At 41.5% G+C, this 23595-nt stretch overlaps 1 protein-coding gene across 2 annotated transcripts; it reads left to right on the forward strand.

Annotated features, from left to right (window-relative positions):
* Positions 1-10862: 10862 nt before the first annotated feature.
* Positions 10863-23591, forward strand: LOC145322206 (uncharacterized). 2 transcript variants are annotated; one of them, XM_080164053.1, is made up of 15 exons: positions 10863-11134; positions 11730-11840; positions 12115-12310; positions 12820-12896; positions 13331-13575; positions 14001-14182; positions 14627-14774; positions 15361-15513; positions 15907-16197; positions 16636-16731; positions 20812-20943; positions 21229-21339; positions 21610-21672; positions 21902-22170; positions 22327-23591. In XM_080164053.1, exons 1-15 carry the CDS (start codon positions 10909-10911, stop codon positions 22607-22609), a joined length of 2583 nt encoding a protein of 860 aa, XP_080020179.1. In that variant the 5' UTR covers positions 10863-10908; the 3' UTR covers positions 22610-23591. The 2 variants fall into 2 exon arrangements, with proteins under 2 accessions (XP_080020179.1, XP_080020180.1); XM_080164054.1 differs by having other exon boundaries at positions 15910-16197.
* Positions 23592-23595: the final 4 nt, after the last annotated feature.

Below are 23595 nucleotides of genomic sequence, written 5' to 3' on the forward strand. Positions count from 1 at the left end.
TAAGGGGAATATCTTAACCCTAAATTATAAGGAAAATTTTAAGTTAATTTTCACAAGGACTCTGGTAGGAAATTGACAACTTATTCATACGTACTGTACTAAATCAATCATTACTTGGACTAATTTAACCAAATTAGGTTTTTTTTAGGTTTTTGATATTTCATACAACCCCCTTAAGTTATTCATTACAGTAAAATACAATTTTAAAATTCATTTACTGTGTAAATATGCATAAATATGACGTTTTTACTGACAATTATGTTGATTTTTACTCAAAGCATATATCTTGTAGACAATAAAATGATTATAACTTTCGTTCTATTTAAGATAAATTGATGAAATAAAAAGTACATTCAATTTTATTAAGCTGAAAAGTCACTTATTGATATTGAGAAATAATAAACCCCTTTGAGTGGGGGAGGGGGGGGGGCGTTGAGTATCGAAATAAGAAACTAATGTAAATTTCTTTTCTACGGTGGGTTTTAATGATTCATATAGCAGCCAAACTGTTTTAGGCAATACCCATTTGTCTGTCTGTCCCTCTGTCTGTCTGTCCTTTTGTCTGTCTGTACCACCACTTGTCTGTCTATCTGTCTAACTGCCTCTCTTTTGGATTTCAATGAATCATCTAGCATAGCCTAATTGTAATTTGTTAATGCCTCAAAGACTCTCTGTTACTATTTACCTGTCCCTCTGTCTGTCTGTCTGTCTGATCATTCACAGGTTCTCTATTGGATTTTATCTAATTAATTGTCTATTTTAGTAAAACTTTGATAATTCTTCTTGCCCGTCTGTCTGTCTATCTACTTAGTTTCTACCCTTGGTCTAACAGACTTATTCACTTAATTTATAAAAAATTAGATTTAACTAATAATATGGTGGTATTGTGGTAAGCCGAACGTTTCAGCTCACAGGGTTGCGAGTTCGAGTCCAACGAGCCTTAGCCTTGAATTATTCTACCAAAACAAACTAGCAGGATTTAGTCATACAGAAATTATATATTTAACTGAATAATATTTACAATGAATGTTTACTATTTATATACAACAGATTATAACAATGGTTAGGTTTGAAGGGGGTGTGGGGACACAAGGGCTTAGCCCCCCGGCGGTAGACAGGCTGCGGGGGCAGCCGTGGTAAAAGGGGAGGCAGCGCCTCCCGGTTATATAATTGCGTGAGGGGCGCGTGATAACTGCGTGTTTGTGCCCCTCCCCATATTTAGGCAGGCCAGTTTGACCGCTGGATAGCGGGGTCATCGTCGGTCATGAGGTGAATGGTGATATAATGGGGATTAGTGCAGAGGGCTTGTTATGATAAGTCACTGCATAGCAATTCTGTAAACTGCCCGTCCGTCTGGTTGTCGTATTACCACAACCTCCCCTTCAAGGGTTGCGGGGCTCTCGAGCCACCAGGCCTTGAACCTGGGGATACGACAACCTATGTCTGCGCAGGACAGGCTCTTCCTGGGGCACAGCTCGGTGGAGGACAGCTCTGGCTACACAGGCTCCGCGGGACACTCGCTGCTCTGTCTGGCTGTGGTTGGATATCAGCATTGTCAACTCCTGGTTGGCTTCCAGCCGTGGGTTAGCGACGGCCAAGCCCCGTCGCTGGAAATTTTGCCTCGTCTGCAGAACTAACTCTGTCTCGGCGGGTAGCTGGACACGGAGGCCTAGGCTAACTATGGAGGCTCCCAAGGGGGGAATGACGATGGAGGAAGGTGCATAAAATTCCATGGGGGCGCCTGCTTGGTCCAGGTTACTTGGCCTCCTAGCTCCTACTCGGATGGGGATGGCTGTCATCAACAGGGGGCACATTGCTTCAGCTTCGTCCTCTGGGGCTGTCTCTTCCATCGCAGTGGCCGCCTCTCCTCCTACAGGTTCGCTGCTGGCCGGCAGGTTCTCCATGTCAGTATCAGGGTTCCAGATGGCATCTCTGGGTGGCTCTGGAGCTGGCGGCGGCGGCGGTGGTTCGTTGGGTTGATCCTGCAGGTTCTCTTCTACTGGGTCACGATCCTGGCCGCTAGGCTGTGGGGCGGCTGCGGCTGGCTGGTACACTGGGAACTGCCCTAGGTCACTAGCTGGCGGCGCCGCAGCTCTGACATGCAGCTCGGTGGCCTCCTCGTCGCCGTCCAGGTCGCCTTGAATGTCTGTTGGAATCTGATGGGCAGTTACATCTCCAGTGTATTTGCGCAGTCGGCCTACATGCGTGGTGACTTCCGAGATCCTGGCTGTTGGAGAGGCAGGCTTGGTGACATAGTGGACGTCTGTAGCTTGCCGCACTATCTTCCAGGGGCCAGTCCACCTCTTGGTAATCTTGGCTGCCTTCCCTGGCACCAGGCGGGGGGCCAGGTACCAGACCAAGTCTCCAACCTCGTACTTGGCCGTGCCTTCGTAGGCGGCCGCGCTCCTCCGGATGGTTCCCTCCTCTCGCTGCTGGATGGCGTCATACACGGCATGGTAGCGTTGCAGGAGAGCTTGGACGTTGGCTGGAACCGAGGCATACTCTGTGTCTGGTAGCCGGAGCACCATGTCCACCGGAAGTTTGGCCTCTCTCCCAAAGTAGGCCAGGAACGGGGTCACGCCCTTGGATCTGCAGGCCTTGGTGTTGTAGGCGAAGGCAATGGCAGGCAAGTGTGGCTCCCAGTTGTTGTCGTCTCTGTCTAGGAACAGACGCATGCCTGTGTTGAGCGTCCGATGGAACCTCTCCACTTGGTTGGACTGCGGGTTGTAGGGCGGTGGATGTGTCAGGCCAATCTCAAGCCTGGAGGCCAGTTCCTTGAATACCTGGCCGGTAAACTCCATTCCGTTGTCGGAGTGGATCTTCAGGGGGCATCCGAACGTGGCCAGGTGGCGGTGCAGCAGGGCCTCAGCCACCGTGAGGGTGCGCTTGTTGGGGATGGCGTAGAGGCTGACAAACCGGCTGAACCCATCCTGACAGGTGAGAATATAGCGGTTTCCAGCTGGGGTCTCGGGCAGCGGCCCCACCAGGTCAATAAACAGGACTTGCTGTGGATACCCCTGGCGGGAGGGCACATGTATTCCTAGCTTCAACCTCTCCTTGGTAACCTTCTGGACACACTCAGGGCAGGTTTGAACCATCAGGCGGACGTCACGGGACAGGTTGGGCCACCAGAAATGCATGGCGACGCGGGCAATAGTAGCGTCCATTCCAAAGTGCCCGGCCATGGGGGTCCCATGGGGCTAAGAAGAACGCGTCCTGCTGGAGGGCCGAAGGCAGCAGGTATCTGGTTCTTTCCCCTGTCAGGGTCTGGTCAGTGGTGGTGAGGCAGCCATGCTCGTCAAGTCCCAGAGCTGCGAAGCGGCTGGCGTACTGCTGCTTGTCTCGTTCCTTGCCGCGCAGCTCAGCCTTAGTTGGGGCTCTGCCATCGGCCACCCACTGGCGGACACGGAGCAGGAGAGGGTCCTGTGTCTGGGCCTCTAACACTCTAGCCGGGTCCAGTCGTGCGGCAGGGGGCCGGCCAGCTGCGGACTCCCCTAGCTGGCAGAGGTTGTGGATGTACTCAGCTTGCTCTGCTAATTCTTCAGCGGTAGCTGTCGGCATGTTGTCGTCCTCCCGGCGGCTGAGGGCGTCGGCGTTGGTGTTCTGGGTGCCAGGACGGTGGCAGACAGTGAAATCTAGGGCCGCTAGCTCCTCCTGCCAGCGAGCCACCATCCCTGTGGATGTGTTCAGTGACTTCATCTGTAGCAAGGCTGAGGAATCAGTGTTGATCTGGAAGCTGCGGTAGGACAAGATGCCGTGAAATTTCCGAATTCCATACATAATGGCGGCCATCTCTCCCTTCCAGGACGGGTAGCGAGTCTCGGGGTCGGTTGTCTTGCGCCCCACGGCGGCAATCAGCCTCTCCTTGCCGTCCTGGCATTGACTCAGGATGGCAGAGATGGCGCGGCTGCTGAAGACTGTGGTGAGCTGGAACACCGCCGGCAAGTCAAACCTAGGCGGCGCTCGGATGGGGGCTTGGCGGAACTTGTCCTTGAGCTGTAGCAGCTGGGCTTCCATCTCAGGCGTCCAGGCCAGGGTCTTGGCCGTCTTCTGCCGATTCATCTCGTAGGTGAGGTCGGCATACTCTGGGATGAACAGGCGGTAGTATCCAAAGAACCCCAGGAGCGCCAGCAAATCCTTGGGGGTGCTGGGGGCCGGCCAGTCCAGGATACGGTCAATATAATCCTCTTGCATGGCTATCCCCTCGCGGCTGAGGGTGTGGCCCAGATAATCCACCTTGGCTCGAAACAGCTTAGTCTTAGCTGGCTTGAGGCGGATTCCTCCCCTGCGGTGGGCTTCCAAGACCTCCCGGAGCCTAGCCAGGTGGGCCCAGGTATCCTGGTGAAAGGTCAGGACGTCGTCAAGATATGACTGGAGGTTGGCCGTACCTAGTGGGTTTAGGACCCCTGCAATAAATCTGGAGTAGACAGACGGTGCCGTAGCAAGGCCAAAGGGCATCCTTTTCCATTGGTACAAGCCCCTGGGGGTGGTGAAGGCAGTGCAGGGCCGGCTGTCCTCAGACACACGGATGGTGTAGTACGTGGCCACCGCGTCTAAGGCACTGTAGACGCGGTGTCCTCCCGCTCGTTCTACCAACTGCTGGATCCTGGGCAAAGGGTAGCTATCCAGTTCCAGGCACTTGTTGAGGGCTCTGTAGTCGACGGCCCAGCGGGTGCTCCCGTCCTTCTTCTTGATGGGCACCAGGGGGCTGCTCCAGGCAGAGTCTGAAGGCTCTATGACTCCCTCTTGTAGCCAGGTGTCCAGTTGTTTCTCCAGCTCAGCCTCCTGCCGCGGGTTCAGATCCCTAAATCTCTGGCGGATCGGCTGGGTCCCTGGTTTGAGGCGCAGCTGCAGCTCTACTACGTCAGTGCAGCCGGGGGTAGAGTTGGAGAAGACGTCCCTGTATTCTGATAACATGGTCCAAACCTCCTTCTTGAGCAGGGGGTCCTTACGCAGGAACTCGTTGTCCTCCATCTCAAGGGCCTCCCACAGTTCCTGCATATCTGGGGGCTCAACAGGCTTTTGGAACGAGTGGAGACGAGGGGGAGGCTTATCAGAAACCTCTAAAATGTCAGGCTTGACCAGCTCCCCAGCCACGGGGAGGCCAGCGTCCAGCAGGAGGGGCGTCTCCCCTTCATTTACCACCAGCACTCGAAACACGCTGGCGGAGCCAGGCCTGTGGGCATACAGGCCTTCTGGGATGACAAGATCCTCCCCAAACCTCTGTTCTGGGGCAGCTAGTTGGATGGCATCCTTAGTACGGTGCCCTACTAATTCAACAGGGACAGCCATGACACCGCGGCCAGGCAAGACCACCCGCTTGGCCGTGCGGAGTTGGGGTGGCTGGCCATCAGTTGGAGTGACAGCGCTTAGCCTATACGTGGCTGGCGCGGGGTCAGCTTCGGCTCCGGGACCCGCCGGCCGCGACTTGACGGGCTCGGCCTCGGGAGGGGCTGGCGTGTCGGAGCCAGGTGTGGCTCCGAGGGCGTCCGGCCACGATTTGACGGGCTCGGTGCTGGGAGAGGCCGGGGCGCTGGGACCAGCCTGGGCTCCGTGGGCGTCCGGCCGCGACTTGACGGGCTCGGCGCTAGGAGAGGCTGAGGCAGCGGAGCCATGCGTGGCTCCGGAGGCGGCCGGCCACGACTTGACGGGCACGGCGCCGGGAGAGGCTGATTCCTGGGAGTTGAGTGTGGCTCCGGGTGCATCAGACCGCGACTTGACGGGTCTGGACTCGGACTTGGCTGGCTGAATGGCTGGGGGTCCCAGGTAGAGGGGGCCAGGTGGACACGGCTGGCCGTTGATGAAGGTGTCGGCGGAGAAGATGGGTTCTGGAGGGCTGGCAATCTCAGGAAACGTTGTTGGCAGGTTCTCCAGCGGCACCTTGGGCACTGGGGGCAACCCCATGGCTAGCAGGTTGGTCCCCCTATGGGCGTTTAGCGCAGTATCCACCCAGTGCGTGCCTTTCTCGACTACACGCGGCTGCTCTGGCAGTGGGCCTGGCAGAGGCCCCTCATAACTCAACTCTCTCTCGGCGGTCTCCCGGTCGATGGGGACGCCACGGAGTGGGATGAACTCCCCACGCACCCACAAGCAGGGGGGTTGCATGTCGAAACAGAGCCTAGTTCCGAACTCCTTGAGAAAGTACCCTCCTAGGTTCAGAGGGTGTGAGAGATTCCGTACCACAGTCACGTGGTACAGATGGGTATAAGGGTGTGTGAGACTGCCATATATAATTCTTTTAATTTTCCTATTACCTGGAGGGGCTGGCCTTCCTCGTTAGCAGTCAGGATTTGGGTGTTGTCTGGAACCAACATGCGTTGCACGCCCATTGCGTGCATGAGATGTTCAGAAATTACAGCAGACCCTGGTACACGGTTGCCAGAATCGACCATGGCATCAACCTGTACGTGCTGGGCAGGGTCAGGAGTGGGAAACCTCACCCTGATATGGCAGGGGAAGTGGAGGTCCTGCCCTTGAGACAAGGGGGCCTCCCGTTCGGCTGGGGTTGGCAGAAACTTCGGTGGTGGCCGAACCGCAGCTATGGTAGTATCGCTTACCATGGTGGCTTAGGCTGTAGCTTCGAATCACTAGAGCTTATCAATTATCACTGGGTCAACAATTTTATATTTCTTTTTATCACTTGGTTGACATTTATACACACTTATGTGTTGTTATCACTAGGAGCTCTAGGTGTGATTCTGGAAGCACTGGCAGCAGGGAATGTCCGTCCTGCAAGGTTCAGAGGGGTGACGGCGGCAGGGAATGTCCCGTCCTGCAGCGCCGCTGGTTCGAATCCCGAAAAATGGCGGCAGGGAATGGCCCGTCCTACAGCGCCTAGGGTTCGAATCCTGGAAGGCAGCGGCAGGGAATGTCCCGTCCTGCCGTGCCTGTGGCTCAAATTCTGCTATCCGTCGCAGTGGTAGGCCTTACTTGTGTGCTGAAGCTTCGCAGCCACACATTGCCTTCTCAGGGAGACCAGCACCTAGCTGTCCGTCTCGTAGGTTTGGCCGGGGTGTCCTGGGGCTTGTCCCAGCTACATTTGCCAATTTAGACTCAGTTCTGTAGCCGTTTGAGCTAAATTATCCGATTACCGTGGCTGCGCACCTAGCGCTACTCCTACACGGTACGGGAAAAGCGTTGTAACTGGCGCTTTTAGCAGGCTAAATCTGCTTGCCGTAGGCCAGAGGCCCACATATTGCGTTCAAAATGATGGAAATTTGACCTAAAAAGGCCGTCTCACGGGTCAGTTGGCTTCTCAGTTGGCGGCTGATTGTCCCCTTACTTGCCAAAGGGTCCAATCAGAGGTAGAATAGGCTAATTTCTGTAAGGCTCGATCTCACAGCTGACACCAAGATGTGGTAAGCCGAACGTTTCAGCTCACAGGGTTGCGAGTTCGAGTCCAACGAGCCTTAGCCTTGAATTATTCTACCAAAACAAACTAGCAGGATTTAGTCATACAGAAATTATATATTTAACTGAATAATATTTACAATGAATGTTTACTATTTATATACAACAGATTATAACAATGGTTAGGTTTGAAGGGGGTGTGGGGACACAAGGGCTTAGCCCCCCGGCGGTAGACAGGCTGCGGGGGCAGCCGTGGTAAAAGGGGAGGCAGCGCCTCCCGGTTATATAATTGCGTGAGGGGCGCGTGATAACTGCGTGTTTGTGCCCCTCCCCATATTTAGGCAGGCCAGTTTGACCGCTGGATAGCGGGGTCATCGTCGGTCATGAGGTGAATGGTGATATAATGGGGATTAGTGCAGAGGGCTTGTTATGATAAGTCACTGCATAGCAATTCTGTAAACTGCCCGTCCGTCTGGTTGTCGTATTACCACAGTATCTTGTACCAAGAGATACACAAATAACCTTGTGTTGAAAAAAACAAATAAAAAATGATTCAATTTCTTCTATGAAGAAAAGTGTAATACATGTTCCTTTATTCTCTTTGTACATCAAAAATATGTTTCAAATTTATAATATCAGGTTATATTCCATTAATTTATTAACAACTAAATTTTTTGACACCCCACTTATGACTTTTAACAGCCCCCTTTAACTAAAATCAAGGGTGATTTTATTAATATTTTACCAAACCTACTTTAAATAAGAAATTTATTACATTTTAAAATTTTTTTATAAAAAGAGGATTGGGATATATCTCCCTCTCAACATTAACTTTAAAAACTATTGTAAAATATATTAAAAGTTATAAACATATATCTATCAAGATCATTAAAGGAATTAACTCAAGTTTGAGGGGGGGGGGGGGCTTAATGCAACCATCTCGTAATCAATGCACAAATTGCACTTAGAATTCGAATTTTGTTACAAAACTTGGCATGAGTAATCCTTGGTACATCTATTTTCCCAAAATGGAACAAAAAGTTGCAAAAGTGACGGCTAACAGCTGGCAGCTCAGTCATTTAGCTGTTTTTGGGCTATATTCAGGGCGAAACTATCATTAATTGCATAGGAATCAACTTTTTGAAACATATTTTTGCTTTAAATATCCATTTTTAAAATTTCTTGTACCAGCTGCTAGAACTGGCTGAAAATGGCTGGGAGCGGCTAAGAGTATGAAGAGTATATAGGGCTTGTAACATGTCTAGGGGTAGGTTTTTATTGGTACTGAGCTCAAAAATACTACTATAAATAGTGGGGGTCCATCCATTTGGCAGCTGGGGCTGTTACACAGACTGTTAAAAACCTACCTAGAGACACGTCACAAGCCCTATCTACTCATTCTACTCTTGGCCGCTCCCAGCTGAGCTGCGGCCATTAGCAAGCTGCCAAATGAATTTTTTTGTGGTATTTTAAAAATTAATAAAATAAAATTAATGGTCTTCTTATCAATAAAGGGGGGTTTGGTGCTGGAAGGTGGGCAAAATTGATATATATTGAGCTAAAATTTTTAAACTACCTGGTCCAGTAGTTACTGCATCTAAAAGAAAAACAAAATTAATTTTTTTTTTAAGTTAGGTAAGAAAAACTGCAAAAATGGAATTTGACTTTGCAGATTTCTTGCTACACCTTCATATGTTATTATTGAGACTGCTCCATTTTTTTGGTAAATTTCAGGTTTATATTTACATACTAGAATTGAAATTTTGTAAAAATCTTTAAAATTGAGATCACACAAAAGAACCAAAAAAACATTCTTTTTGCAGATTTCAAAAACTTTGAAGTGCTTGTAAGGTCACAATTATTGCATCACAGAAAAAAATATTTAGCATGGGTCATTATTTTGCTTAAATCAACCACATTTTTACTGGGGGCGAAAAATATTTCAAAATTTTTTCATGGTGGGATGATTTAATCTACAATATATACTTTTGGCTGTTGACAGCTGTTCTCAGCCATTTTTGGCAGTTTTCAGCTGTTATGACAGCGAAATCTAGAAATTAAAAAAGTGTTTTTAGTAATATGTCCTTGTCCATGACATAAAGTTATAATGTTAATTAAGAAAAGTTTAATTCCATGGAAATATTCAATTTTCATATCCTTATAAGCCATTACCCAGCTGCCACTATTTTTGGTAGTATTTTTCAGCTCAACACCCCTTAAAACCTATCCCTAATGGATGATTCCTACGTAATTATTGCTGGATTTGCCCTGAAAATAGCCCAAAAATGGCTAAACAGCTGAGCAAACAGCCCTTAGCCATTACTTTTCAAATTTTTTGTTCCATTTTGGGAAAAAAGATCTACCAAGGATTACTCATGCCAAGTTTTGTAATGAAATTCGAATTCTAGGTGCCATTTGTGCATTGATTACATGATGTTTGCCTTAACCCCCCCCCCCCCCTTTAAGCTTAACTTATTGTTAAATTTGAAAAACAGACCTACTAAGGACTACACATGCCAATTTTCATAACAAAATTTGGATTAATTGATTATGGGATGGTTGCATTAACTCCCCCCCCCCCCTACATATGTATGAGAGTTTCCTCATGTCTCAATTTACTAATTAAAAGTTGTACAGTACAGTTGTACAGAATATTGCAAGATTTTTTTAGTAAAGTCTGGTAATTAATTTACCTAAAAATAGATAGCATAGAATTATCTGAATCAGTGACTTGCTTAAATACACCCTCCTTAAACACCCCCAACCCCACTTTTTTTAAGGGGTGTAAATTTATTTCCTTTATACCCCCTTGAAATTTATAGAGGGGTGTATCTGAGGGTGTAGGCTCTTGTCAAGAGGGTGGACATGATTGGACACCTAGGGAGGTGTATCCATCCCCCTTTATTTTACAAGGGTGGTGTAAACAACCCCTATACCAACCTTTTGCAAGCCTTTGATCTTAACTATACTTTTAGAGAACATAAAGTTGTAAATTCAGTAACTATTCTAGAAAAATTATCTTCCTAAATTGATATATGATTTTCAGGGTAATCTCCGGTGGACTAAACATTAAAATTTTATGGAAAAAAAGACATCTTTGGAACATGCATGTCTTGAAATTATCCCCCCTTTGTACTCAATACGCATTTTTAATTCTAAGTGCGTCAATTTTGCGTTTAAAGATACCCTTAGTTTAAGCATTAATTTCTCCAAAAAATGATGAAAAAAGATAAATTTTTTTTTCATAAAATGATAAAAGTATATGTAAAATGAAATAACCAGCAAAAAAAATTACAAAATTACGTTAAATAGAACGAAAATTAGATCGTTTTGTATGCCTTATAAAATGAGTATTTCTCATGAAAATTGTAACGATTTAGTGTCTTGAGTAAAATATTTACAAACTTCCCGCTTTTATAAGTAGCTAGAGCCTTTGTGTTTTGTGACCCAAAGTAAATATTAAATTATTGTAATTTAAAATGTCTTTGTTTAAGGATCGACTATCTCCTCAATATATATACATATATATATTCAATATTGTTTTCAGCCAAGCACAAAATGGAGGACATTAAGATATGTCCAGTAGAAGAAAATGAAAAAATGACCAATTCCGAAGAAAAACCCATTTTAAAACCAACTACAAAGGAGAAAACTGAAGACTTTCAGGATAAAGAAAATTCTCCCCCAAAATTTAAAAGAAAGAAAAGTTTCCATCAATGTGAACTCTGTGGCAAAACTTTTCAACATGAGAGTCGTTTGCGTAGACATGTGGCTACACATACAGGTATATAGTCACATCATTTCAAGTAAAGAACCACTAGCTAAAAAAATCACTTTAAGATTACTGACTAATAAATAGGTATTTAGTTTTGTATATTAAAACAGTAATAGCAAAAAGAAAAAGTAAGATTTATTTCAGTCATAAGATTAAGAACTTCTGAGCCTTTCTGTTATATTATCCATGGAAATATACTGAAAGTAGTACACCATGCTTGGATTACATGATTATGAGTAAACTACGATCAGGAATAGGAGTCTGATACGAAAAATCATGATTTGTAATGTATTATTACTCATTTTTTTCCTTACAAAATTTATAATATAAGATGAAATATTTTTAAAATCACAACATTAGAGTAAAACATTAGAGAGTAAAGGGGTTAAATAACTGTGTTTCCCTATCCCAATGACCCTGTGCCGACTCTCAATTGGGTCTTTGAAAATCAACCAATGGTGTCGGGTTATTAACACAGCCAGGTAGCAGAATACAATTTGATAGCAGACGAAGAAGGTCATTGGAAAAGGGGGAAGTAGTTATCTGTATATAATATATACATCTATACTATAGATCTGCTATCTAAATTTTTAAATTATTGTAGGCGCGGACAAGGTTCAATGTGAAATATGCAGCAAAATCCTGGGTGCCAGAGATCAGTATGTTGTTCACATGAAGAGACTTCATCAAATGGACGTCACAAAACCGAATACAGGCATATTCAGATTTTTAAAATTAACAAGGAATTCAACTTTCATTAATTCAAATCACAAATATTTAAAACAAATTATTATTAACTAGTCATTGGAATTTATACATTTTATGCATTCAGTCATATTTTAGGACTATTAAGGACCCAATAAACTTAACTGTCCATGCCTTGATAAAGTGCAGAATTTCATGATAGAAAGGCTTTGTTTTTAGAAACTTGAAGTACAAAAAAATGTTATGTACCTACCTATTCTTTGTAAAAATCTGAATTGATCCAGGAATATTCCGGAAAAAATGTTTTGGTTGCGACATTTGTGGGAAAATATTCATCAACAATTACAAATTGAAACGGCACATGAATGTCCATACTGGCGAGAATAAAAGCCAATGTGCTATTTGCCACAAGTGGATTGCAACTAAAGAAGCTTTGTTAAAGCATATGGAAAAACATGATCAACAAGAAACAGAAACAAGGTAGATACCTAATTAAGCCACATTACAAATTTTTTATTTTAAATAGCTTCATTACCTAGGTATTTAAATATAAAAGTAAAAGAATGTCTGCCTGTGTATGTTTATGTGTCTCTGTCTTCTTCGAAAGACCTTACTAACCGCTTGACCGATATGGTTCTCTTATACAGTGAAGCTTTACTATTTTTAAGGAGGGTACCTCCTCCACCATCCCAGCAGAAATCGAAAAGAAAAAAAGTGTTCTCATATTTTTTATATTGGTGTTAACCAGCTCATACCAATAACGAAATTAATTCGGAAGAAAATCACGAAACCTATACGTGTTTTTCAGCTGTCGTTGGGGGGCAACACATCGTAAAATTGACGACCTCTCCATTTGCCCCCCAGATATTATTTTAGATTTATTTTGCTTGTTGGTTATACCTTATTCCTGGGTGTTAACTAACTTTAGGTACTTTAACAAAAGCATTTATTTTTGGAAATTTTTTGAAACTAATCCTTTTTAATTTAAGACCTGTTGAATGCAAAACTTGTAGCTCAGTTTTTCCCTCTGTACAAGAATTGTTACTTCATCTTGATCAACATCCAGGTACATTTCATTCTTAGAGCACTCACAGATTCTTTAAGTGACAAACTTTATTATTTTTCTCTGCGTTATTTAGTTAACATTATTATTCTGGTTTATTATTAACACTGAAAACAACACGCATCTGTTAAATTGATTTTTTATGTTTTTACTGTCGGAAAAAGAGGAGGATAACTATCCCTCCTCCTTAAACATTTTGTCATTATTATTTTATTACTGAAACGTTTGGTGGTTTTCCTTAAAGTGGTTTGGGCACTGCAGGTTTATGAACCCGCAGACATTAGGCATTAAAAAATTCCTCTTCCTTATTTTCAAATATTTTTTTTACAAAGAGAAGGTGTTTCGGTGCTTGTTATGCACTTTGAGGGAAGCACTAAGCCTTGATTAAAAGTTGATTTTTTATGTTAAATGTTTTAAGCCTAATTTTTATGATTTAGACGAAGAACAATACATATGTTCCCTATGTGATCCTGCAGAAAATCCAGAAAATCCTGAAAAACCTTCCATAGTTACCTTTAATCAAAGAAGCGATTATATTCTCCACTTGATGAGTTCTCATCCAACCATAAAGTATGATAACCTGAAGCCAAAGAAATTGAATGAATGCCATCTCTGTGGGAAATCATTTTCTGGTCATTCTTCTTTGTTGAGACATATTAACTATCACACAAGAGAAAAACAGGTTGGAATAATTTTAGAACATTTTTTGGAATATTTTTTTAATCATTGACATGGACTAATTATGCACCTTGATTTTTGTTTAAACGCGCCATCTTTGTGAATGGACTTTTTACTTGGAACTTACATTAGATTTTCAAGTTCTTTAATAAAGTGAAACACGCAGCGGGTTCCACCCTCTTTTTCCGACCCCTCCCCTCCCACTGGATGAACTAACTGACGAATAAATGACCGAGGTATCAACCTAAAATATTATAAATATACCTAATGAAATAAATAAAATGGTTTACATGAGTAAGAATTCAAATCATAGGATTTACTACAATCAATAGGGTGATCGTCTTTAATGCTGCACTTGAGGTTTCTCAAGACATAAACCAATTTGCTTACGTGTATTTTAAGATTTATGATTAACATTTAATTATTTAGATTGAATGTAAACTCTGCAAGAGATTTGTAGCTGCTAAAGATCATCTTCCCCTCCACATGGCCAGATATCATCCCTCCCTGTTTGAGAAGATAAAGCAGATAATGCCAGAGAAATCTTCTGGATTTACATGTGAATTTTGTGGAGAAAAGTTTCCTGGCAGACACAAATTGGATACACACAAGTAAATAATAAAACTACATGGCAACTGTTAAGAAATATTCAATTAAAGTCACCCTATTCCTTAAACCCTTTGTGCATTCATTTTTAATTGGTATTTCTACTAGGAATGGATAAAAAAATTTGCTATAAAATCATTAGGTACATTAAAGACGACATAATAAAAGGCATACCTAAATGTTTTTTCTTCTCGTTGAAATTAATACCTCAATGTTTTCAACTTTTTACATTGTGTCATAGGAAGGGGCATGAGATGTACCAATGTCCGCTATCCCGTTATGAGATTTTACCCAGACCGGACGTATATTATTTTTTGTAAAAGAAATAAATTTGCTCTCAGCAATTCCAATTCGCCAAAATAAAACTACCTACCAGCTGTAAAAATTGAAGTCATTTATATTTTCTATACATAAAAGATCTTTAATACCTATTTTATGTATTGTCATAGGAAGGGGCATGAGATGTACCAATGTCCGCTGTGCCCCACTCGTCTCCAGACAGAAGAGAATTGGAGGAAGCACATGAATCTGCACGTAGATGTTGGGGACTGTACTGATATCTCTAATTTCGTACCTGTCAAGGAGAATTTGATGCCTAAGGAACTTATTGCACATGTTTAATTTGAGGGTCTATAAAACATAAAACTTTGGGTCCTTACTAAATCTTGATTGATTGGTTTAAACTAGCAGTGTCCAAATTATTAGACCAATGTTTTGATTATACAGAACAAAATTTTATTAACATCATAGGGGATGTAATTTAAAATATTGTCCATTGTCCTAACCCACATATCCCTGACAAATGTAAAGTATACCAAAAACCTTGTATATGTCCTGGTAGTGGCTACGCCCCAAGAGGGCTCTAGTGGCACTTTAAATGTTTTTTTTTCAAGTATCTAACATGAGAAATAATTTGCCTTGCAGCAATTTTTAATATTTTTGGTATTTTTTGGCGATTTCTCTTGAGAGGGTTGTGGTATCCTGTCCCAAAGTAGTTATAAACCTTACTAGGACCTATGAGAAGCTACCCGGTAAAGAAGAACCATATCGGTTCAGCGGTTAGCTAGATCATTGGGTAGGTACAGATAGACACACGACATATATCTTGTTACTTTTATATAAGGATTGGACAATTGTTTAGATACAGATTACAAGTATAAATACGGCAATAAATCATAAATTAAAGTTTGTACTTGGACAAAAACGGAAGGTGAGCAAGGGTGATTTCATCATAGGGTTGATGGAGAATAATTTCAAGGAAATCCTACCAAATGGTTTGGAATCCTATGATGGCCTAGAAGATCAAATGGATGAAGATGGAGACTTTCAATTGAAGGTAGGTAATTAAAACAAAGATTTGAAGAAAAATGTTGTTGATATAATAGGTATACAGAGAGGGAGGGGACGTTGGGCTGTTTATAACACTAATTCCCAAAGTTTTATATTAACAATTTTTCATTCGTTGGCATAACAACTTTGGGGACTTTTATAAATTTTGATTATAATATTATACTAATTATATTTTACAAAGGGATATTTTTTGTGTGTATCATCATCCCTTTAGATCCCTGTATCAAATAGCTTGTAACTATAGTAAGGCAATGTCATGGGCTAAAACCAGGCGGAATTACGACTATGCATAAAAGAAAAGGGTTGATTGTCTGTTGGCCCAGACAATCAACAGTCATATGGATCCAATCCTGAATTATTTTTATTATTTCATTTTCAGAAGGATCCTTCAGACAACGACCAAGACTCAAATTGCTCAAGCAAATCAGCCACAAAAACAAACAAAACCAAAGTTAAACGGCTGAAAAGCAAAAGCGCATTTAAATGTAGATTATGCGAAAAAGTTTGCTCGAGCTTTTACAAGTTACAAAGACACATGAGTTCGCATGGAATGAACAAAGTCAAATGCAATTTATGTGATAAATCAATTTCTTTTAAAGATCATTTAGAGGTGCACTTGAAAGGAAAACATCCAGAAATTTATGTAAAAATTAACAAACTGTATTCTAAGGTAACATTTTTACTTATGTTTTTTTTATTAAAGTATAATACAAAATTGGATAATTTAAAAATGGGTGGGTGATGGGGTAGTTTGTTTTTCCTATACCTAACCCCTACATTAGGGCCATAACCTAAAGTTCAAGATAAAAACAATAACGTCCATTACCAGCTTAGCCAGATACAATCGTATATAACTTTATGATTGCCAAATTGAAGTTTTGAAGTCTGTAAACATCTATTCTGTATATATAACAGAAAATTACGGACAATTTAACAATAACTTAAAGTGACTTTAAATAAGTACAATATCTAACGTTTTTTTTTGTTTTAAAATAGTGTTATATGCAGAATAATCTTCAACTAGTTTTTTCAGCTGTCCAATTTTTGTCAAGAAATTTCAAGTCTAACTATAGGAGACACGCTAATAAGAGTTTTCATATTTTTGTAGAAGGAAGCTGGTTTTCCATGTGAGGGCTGTAGCAAAACTTTCGATGCCAAGAGAAATCTGGAGAAACACATTAAAACCCATGATAAAGCATATCAGGTACCAAATCTTTATTAATTTTTGTAATATCCCATATACGTAAAATAAAGGATAACTTTTATTTAATTTCCAAATTTGAAGCATAGGTAAATGTAAAAAGTAATACTATTAGAGAAAGAAAAAAGTGCATAGACAGACAGTATATTTTAGCCTAATTTGCATAGAAATAGCAGTAAAAATAATTCAAAAAGAGACGTTGAATTGGGCGGTATCATCGGGTTGTTATGTTATCATCGGGATGTTATGTTGGCCGCTTCTACGCAGCACATCTACCTCCAACATCAGCAGCAACACCACCAGCAGCAGACGTGGAGCCAAGAGCCAACGCTTACAATCTCCCATCCTTCAACATGGGAATCGTCATCAACAAAATCCACATCCAGAGGTTTTTTAACATCAACGACAATGAGGCTCACCCCTCAGCTGAACTATATTTTTAATATGTCCGACAAAGAATAAGACAACTCCAGCCTGTCTTGTTCGGCTCCTTCTCATCCGAGCTGGTATTGAACAGAATCCGGGTCCCTGGTTCTGCTCAGTATGCAACAAATCTGTTGGCACCACAGCAGTTCAGTGCTCCAAATGCTTGGCCTGGCTCCACGTCAAATGTTCTCAACTTAAAACATCAAGTGAACGGAAAAAATACACCACCTGGACCGGACCATGCTGCACCACCCTTCACCACCCTCCCCCTCTTAATCCCCCCTTTAAACCCCCTTCTCGCAACCCCTCTTCCTCTTTCATTCCCCCTTCCCGTAATAATCCACCCCCTCGTAACCCCCCTCCCCCCCACAATCCCCAACCCAACCTTCTACCAAACACAGGCTTCAACACTAAGATATTGCAATGGAACATCAATGGAATAATGAGCAAAATCGATGAACTTCTCCAACACATGGAAAAGAAAAAAATCCTGATTGCTGCAATACAAGAAACTAAGTTGACAACTAAATCTAAGTCACTTAATTCTTCAAACTACACACTGATCAGAAAAGACAGAGGAGTCAACAAAGGTGGAGGTCTTGCTTTCCTTATACATAAGGAAATCACGTTCACCCAAGACAAAACTCCAGCTAGTCTAGAACAAGATCCACACTTAGAATCCATGACCATCAGCATCCAAGGAACGGATTCACCTCTAAAGATCAGAAATGTGTACATACCACCACAAGCAAGCTGCAGTCAAGGATATACACCAAACCTTGATGATCTTTACCTAGATCTAGGTGACAATTATTTCATCCTTGGTGACCTAAATGCCCACCATGATCTTTGGTTAAGCAACTCTACACCCAATGCAAGGGGTAATGCTCTTGCAGACTCAGTAGCTGCCCAAAACTGTGGTATAATCAACGAAGACCTGCCCACCAGAGTGACAAATGATGCATCTACATCACCTGACATTAGCATCGCCTCATCAAACCTTCTACCTGTCACCAACTGGTCTGTAGAAAGAAAGTTGAGTTCTGACCACCTCCCTATCACTATTAGTTTAACAGCTGAACTAAAAAGGTCTAATTCTAGACCTTCCACATACATGAACTTTTCTAAAGCTGACTGGCCAAAATTCCAGGAATTTACCGAGAACATCTTCAAGAATGCCCGTCCTGTTAATGACATCCACCGAGCAGAAAAGTTCTTTCGTCACACCCTCCAGAAAGCCGCCAAGAAATTCATCCCCGCCGGCCGCATACCTAAAACATTCAATGCACTACCGACGGAAGCCGTTAAACTAATGGAAAAGCGAGACGAGATCCGCACAGCAAATCCAGCTGATGCCAGACTTCCTGACATCAACAAAGAGATCAACCAAAAGATCAACCAACATCGGAAAGATAAATGGCATGAACACCTCGCCAGCTGTAAACAAGGATCCAAAAAACTGTGGTCAACAATCAAGAGATTAAACAACAAGCCACATCAGCCAGACAATCAAGGTATTTACTTTGATAACAAGGATTTCACAGATGCAAAGAAAATAGCGAATAAATTCAACCATCAGTACACACCATCATCCAGCAAAAAACCTCTACAACAACTTAGGAAAACTCTTCGCTCTCTGAAAAAGAAATCCAGATGCCAACCTGTTGTTTTCACTCCTGCCCAGACCCTAGCAGCAATCAAGAAAGCCAAATCATCAAAAGCACTTGGACCAGATGGGCTCTCGCCTATCATGCTAAAAAATCTTGGACCCAAAGCCATCAACTTCCTTACCGAGATTTTTAACAAGTGTATGGCTACATCAATCATCCCAAGCATATGGAAAACTGCGAAGATCATCCCCCTCCTTAAGCCAGGTAAAGCAGCAGATCTCGGTCCTAGCTACCGTCCTGTTTCTTTACTTTCACCTGCCATCAAGATCCTGGAAGCACTCCTTCTACCTATGATCAATGATGCTGTCCAACTAGCTGATCACCAGCACGGCTTTCGGAAAGGGAGATCAACAAACACTGCTCTACAGACCATCCTTGACCATATTAACACCGGCCTGAACCGTAAGAAACCAGTTCACAGAACTGTTTCAGTAGCTATAGATCTTTCACGTGCTTTCGACACTGTTGACCATCAGATACTCCTGAAAGACATTGACCAGCTCAACATGAACGACTACATTAAACGGTTCCTGTGCTCATACTTACGTGGTAGGCAGACATATGTCATGTTTAGAAATTCTAAATCTAATTACAGAAAAGTTAAACAGGGTGTACCACAAGGAGGTGTTCTCTCTCCCTTGCTGTTTAACTTGTACATGTCCAAAATGCCTCCACCACCTGGTAACATCAAGTTAGTATCATATGCAGATGATGGTAATATTCTGAACTCTGGCCCCTTGATTGAACCTATCGTAAAGGAGATCAATGACTATCTGATCACACTTGATTCATGGTTCAAATCAAGGAATCTCTTCATCTCTCCGTCCAAATCATCAGCCACAGTGTTTTCAACATTTTCTGGTGATGTTGGAATTGAGCTTAATGTTGAGATTAATGGAGAAACTGTGTCCACTGAAAAGAAGCCTAAGATCCTGGGAGTCACTTTCGATGGACTTCTTTCATTCAAAGAACATGTCAGCAACATTAAAACCAAAATACTTGCCCAGAACAACATTCTGAAAGCGCTTGCTGGCTCCACCTGGGGGAAAGAAAAAGAGGTAATAATTAATACATACAAAGCAACAGGCCAGTCACATCTAAATTACTGTTGCCCTCTTTGGACCCCGTCATTAAGCAAGACATCATGGGATGAACTTCAGGTAGCCCAGAACCATGCTCTCCGAGTCGCCACTGGCTGCCACAGGATGTCTAATATAGACCATCTCCATGATGAAACTAAAGTCATGAAAGTCCGTGATCACTGTGAGATGATCAGTAAACAATTTCTTCTTGCTACCCAGAAACCTGATCATCCCAACCACACTGATCTTAGCAGACCTCCCCCCCTCCGCCAGATGAAACAAACATTAACATCTAAATTTGGCAATGAAGTAAAATCCATTGCTCGCAATCTGACGGAGGGCAACTACAAACAAAAACTGAAGATTATTCATACCAGATCTGTAAAGGAGGCCCTCAGTAAATATGACAACAATAAAGTCCTCCAAACCCGACCCCCGGAAATTAACAGTTCTGAGAAGAATCTGCCCAGAACCACCAGATCTACATTGGCCCAACTTAGATCTGGCTACAGTAGCTACTTAAATAGCTATAAATCCCGAATTGACCGTAGCGTCACAGACAAATGCCCACACTGTGACCACAGTCACACTTCTGCCCACCTTTTCAACTGTCCAGGCAACCCTACTGACCTCAACGTCACCAGCCTCTGGAATAAACCTGTGGATGCAGCCAGATTCCTCAACCTGGCTATTGATGACGAGAATCGTGTATAAGAAGGAAACGGGCTAAAGAAAGAAAGTATCATCGGGTCTACCTTTTTTTTAGTGTCAATATAGATTATATTGAATTTTGAAGCAATAAAAATCCATTTTAAATATCCTTTTAGTTGTCTTTTAAAATTTGAAAAGTACCTACCTAGACTTTTTATTATTATCTTAGTAGGTTTGTATTAATTTTATTTTAGTGTTCTGAATGTCCAACTGTTTATCATTCCCGTGTTAGTATGAGACGCCACCTTTATTCTCACAAGGAGGAGGCAGAACCACAGGAAATAGAGAAAATGCTGGATTCCAGCATTTTTCATCTCAAACAGGAGGTACGGGTCTTTTGTTATCGATAGAGTATAATGTGTTTATTGGAAATTGAGAAGGCCCCGGCTAATAAAACTGGTATAATTTATATTTTATTATTCGTAGAAAATTGTCTTTTATACGATGCTCATTGCCATACATGATTTTTCAGTATGGCAGAGAACCGAGTCGAGTATCAATCGGTTGCGAAGCAATAATGGAAGTTATAAACTCTAATTCTAGGTTTCATGGATAAAGAATAAAGCAGATTGGATATTATCAATGATGAAAAATATAAACTCTAATTCTAGGTTTCATGGATAAAGAATAAAGCAGATTGGATATTGTCAATGATGGAAAATGGCCTGAAAGATTTGAAATCCGAAGATGAAGATTCAGATTACCAAGATAACGAGGAAGAGGTAAGTAAAGGCGCGGAGCACGCTGAAATTTTGGGAACAGATTATTTTGGATATTTCACTTAATGGCAAATAAGTAGGTTCAAATCAACAATTCAAAGGATTTTTTTTATAAACTTAGTCATATTTTTTCACGGTTAAATCAATGCCATTAAAAAAAATAACAATGTACCATATCGTACTATGTAAAAAAGGTGAAAAGAAATATACCTATGAACCTTTTTTGTATTCGCACTTACCTACTGTATTTTTTCTTAAATTAAATGTATTTAGGGGCTACAAGATGATAACATGGTAGAATCTGACAATGAACTTGAACAATCTTTACAGACAAAGGTAATAAAACTATATAAGTGATAAGTATAGATGTATAATCCAGACAACTATCTGCCCCAAGTGGCGGAGAACTTTTTCGTTTGCTAGCAAATTGCTTTTGGTTCCGTTGTAGGAACTCAGCTGTGTTTATATTTCCGACGCTTTTTGCTGATTTCAAAGACCCAATACAAAATCGGGATAGGGTAGATAGATATTTCTTAATTTTTACCTATTATTTCATCTAATTTAGGAACCTCTGGACACTGAGACTCCCTACGAGGACATCAGTGCAGCACAAGAACCACAAATTCCAGAGACCAATGACAACAAATGTGATATCAATGCTAAATATTTCTCCTGCAACTTCTGCAGCAAAGAATTCTTCCTTCACCATGAACTGAAGAGCCACGTGCTGCACCATATTGCTGTCCAGCCATTTGAGTGTAATATTTGTAATGAGACTTTTACAACAAGGAAGTGGATTAAATTGCACAGTCTGTCCTGTAATGGAGTTAACAGGTTGGTGTTTGTCTTTAAAGATACAAAATTATCGAATTTGGCGTTAAAGGCAAAAAAATATAGCTTTATGGGCTCTTAGCATTTGGGACACTCCACTTTGTCTATGTTCATTTAAATAGAGTCTCTAACACTTATATAACTTATTATATTTTTCAGGCGTGAATTAAGTTTACCTGAACTAAGCTGCCAGGATTGTGATATTTATTTTGAACATGCCACCGACCAATTCAACCATCAGAAAATATTCCACGAAGACCTATTTCCTATCAAGGAGGAAACAGAGGATGAGAATACTATTGCAGACAATATCCATCAAGCCAATGATGTTGTCAAGATTGTGGGGGGTGAAAGGAATGACTCCTCTGTGTTGAAAGTTGATTCTGTACATTGTAAACAAGAGATTGATACAGCAGAGGAGAAAATAAGCAATAAAGTCTAATTGATAACAATGGATGTAGAATTTACGTGGATATTATGACATGAGAAAAATTTCATCAATTTAGCTTTTTATTTCTCCTAAATTTATTGGTCAATTTCATCTAGTAGGAAGGGGAGGGGATGGGGTGAAGCGAAATTGTTATTTTAGCCTGCTACGTGTTTTAATTTATTAGAAAACATTAAAATTTAGTGTGAGATATCCAATTTGATAGCATGACTTTAGCAGGACTTTACCATTGGTGCCTAAAATTATCTACACCCTCTAAGGGAGAGGGAAATGGGGGATAAACAATAAGCGGATAAAAAAGTTAAAATTTCTTGTTTTTTTTTGTGGTATGTTGATACCCACTTTCCGCACCTCCATGTTTTATATATTTTTTTTGAGGATTGTGGTATTGTATTTTTAGTATTTTTATTTTAAGTTTAAGATTAATTATTGTTTTTCTTTATATGTTCAAATTAAAACCTAGTCCACCAAAAATATCCTTTTTTTTGAGCTTGTAAATTCCTTTCAGAGAACAACACACATTTATCTGTATTATTTGAAAAAAAAGATTAAGCCTTACATTTAATATTGAATTACAAAAAGTGCTTAAAGAATAAATTAATTTGTCTCATTCTGTTAATTTTGATATAATGAAATGAAATGTGTTTTTTTATTATGACATTTTTAAATACCAAAATATTTCAATTTATCTTAGTATTTTTTTGATGATTGGTTTAAAGATAAATTCAAAATGTCTCCCTAAAAGCATTTTTTAATGGAATAGTTATGTCGTTATAGGATCTTAACTGATCATTTTAGGTATTTTTATACAATTATTATTTTCATACAAAAATATATTATGTGATGTATATAATTACAAAGATGTAGAGAAAAAGTCATCTCGCTCCTAATTTGCCATACATGTATTATATATTTTGATATTAAATACAGTTTTAATTTGCATAGCATGTATTTTCAATAAAATTTAGAAAATGTTTTCT

The sequence above is a fragment of the Acartia tonsa genome, chromosome 6 (genome assembly GCF_053477335.1).
Source record: "Acartia tonsa isolate MP-2025a chromosome 6, ASM5347733v1, whole genome shotgun sequence".
Classification (NCBI taxonomy): Eukaryota; Metazoa; Arthropoda; class Copepoda; order Calanoida; family Acartiidae; genus Acartia; species Acartia tonsa.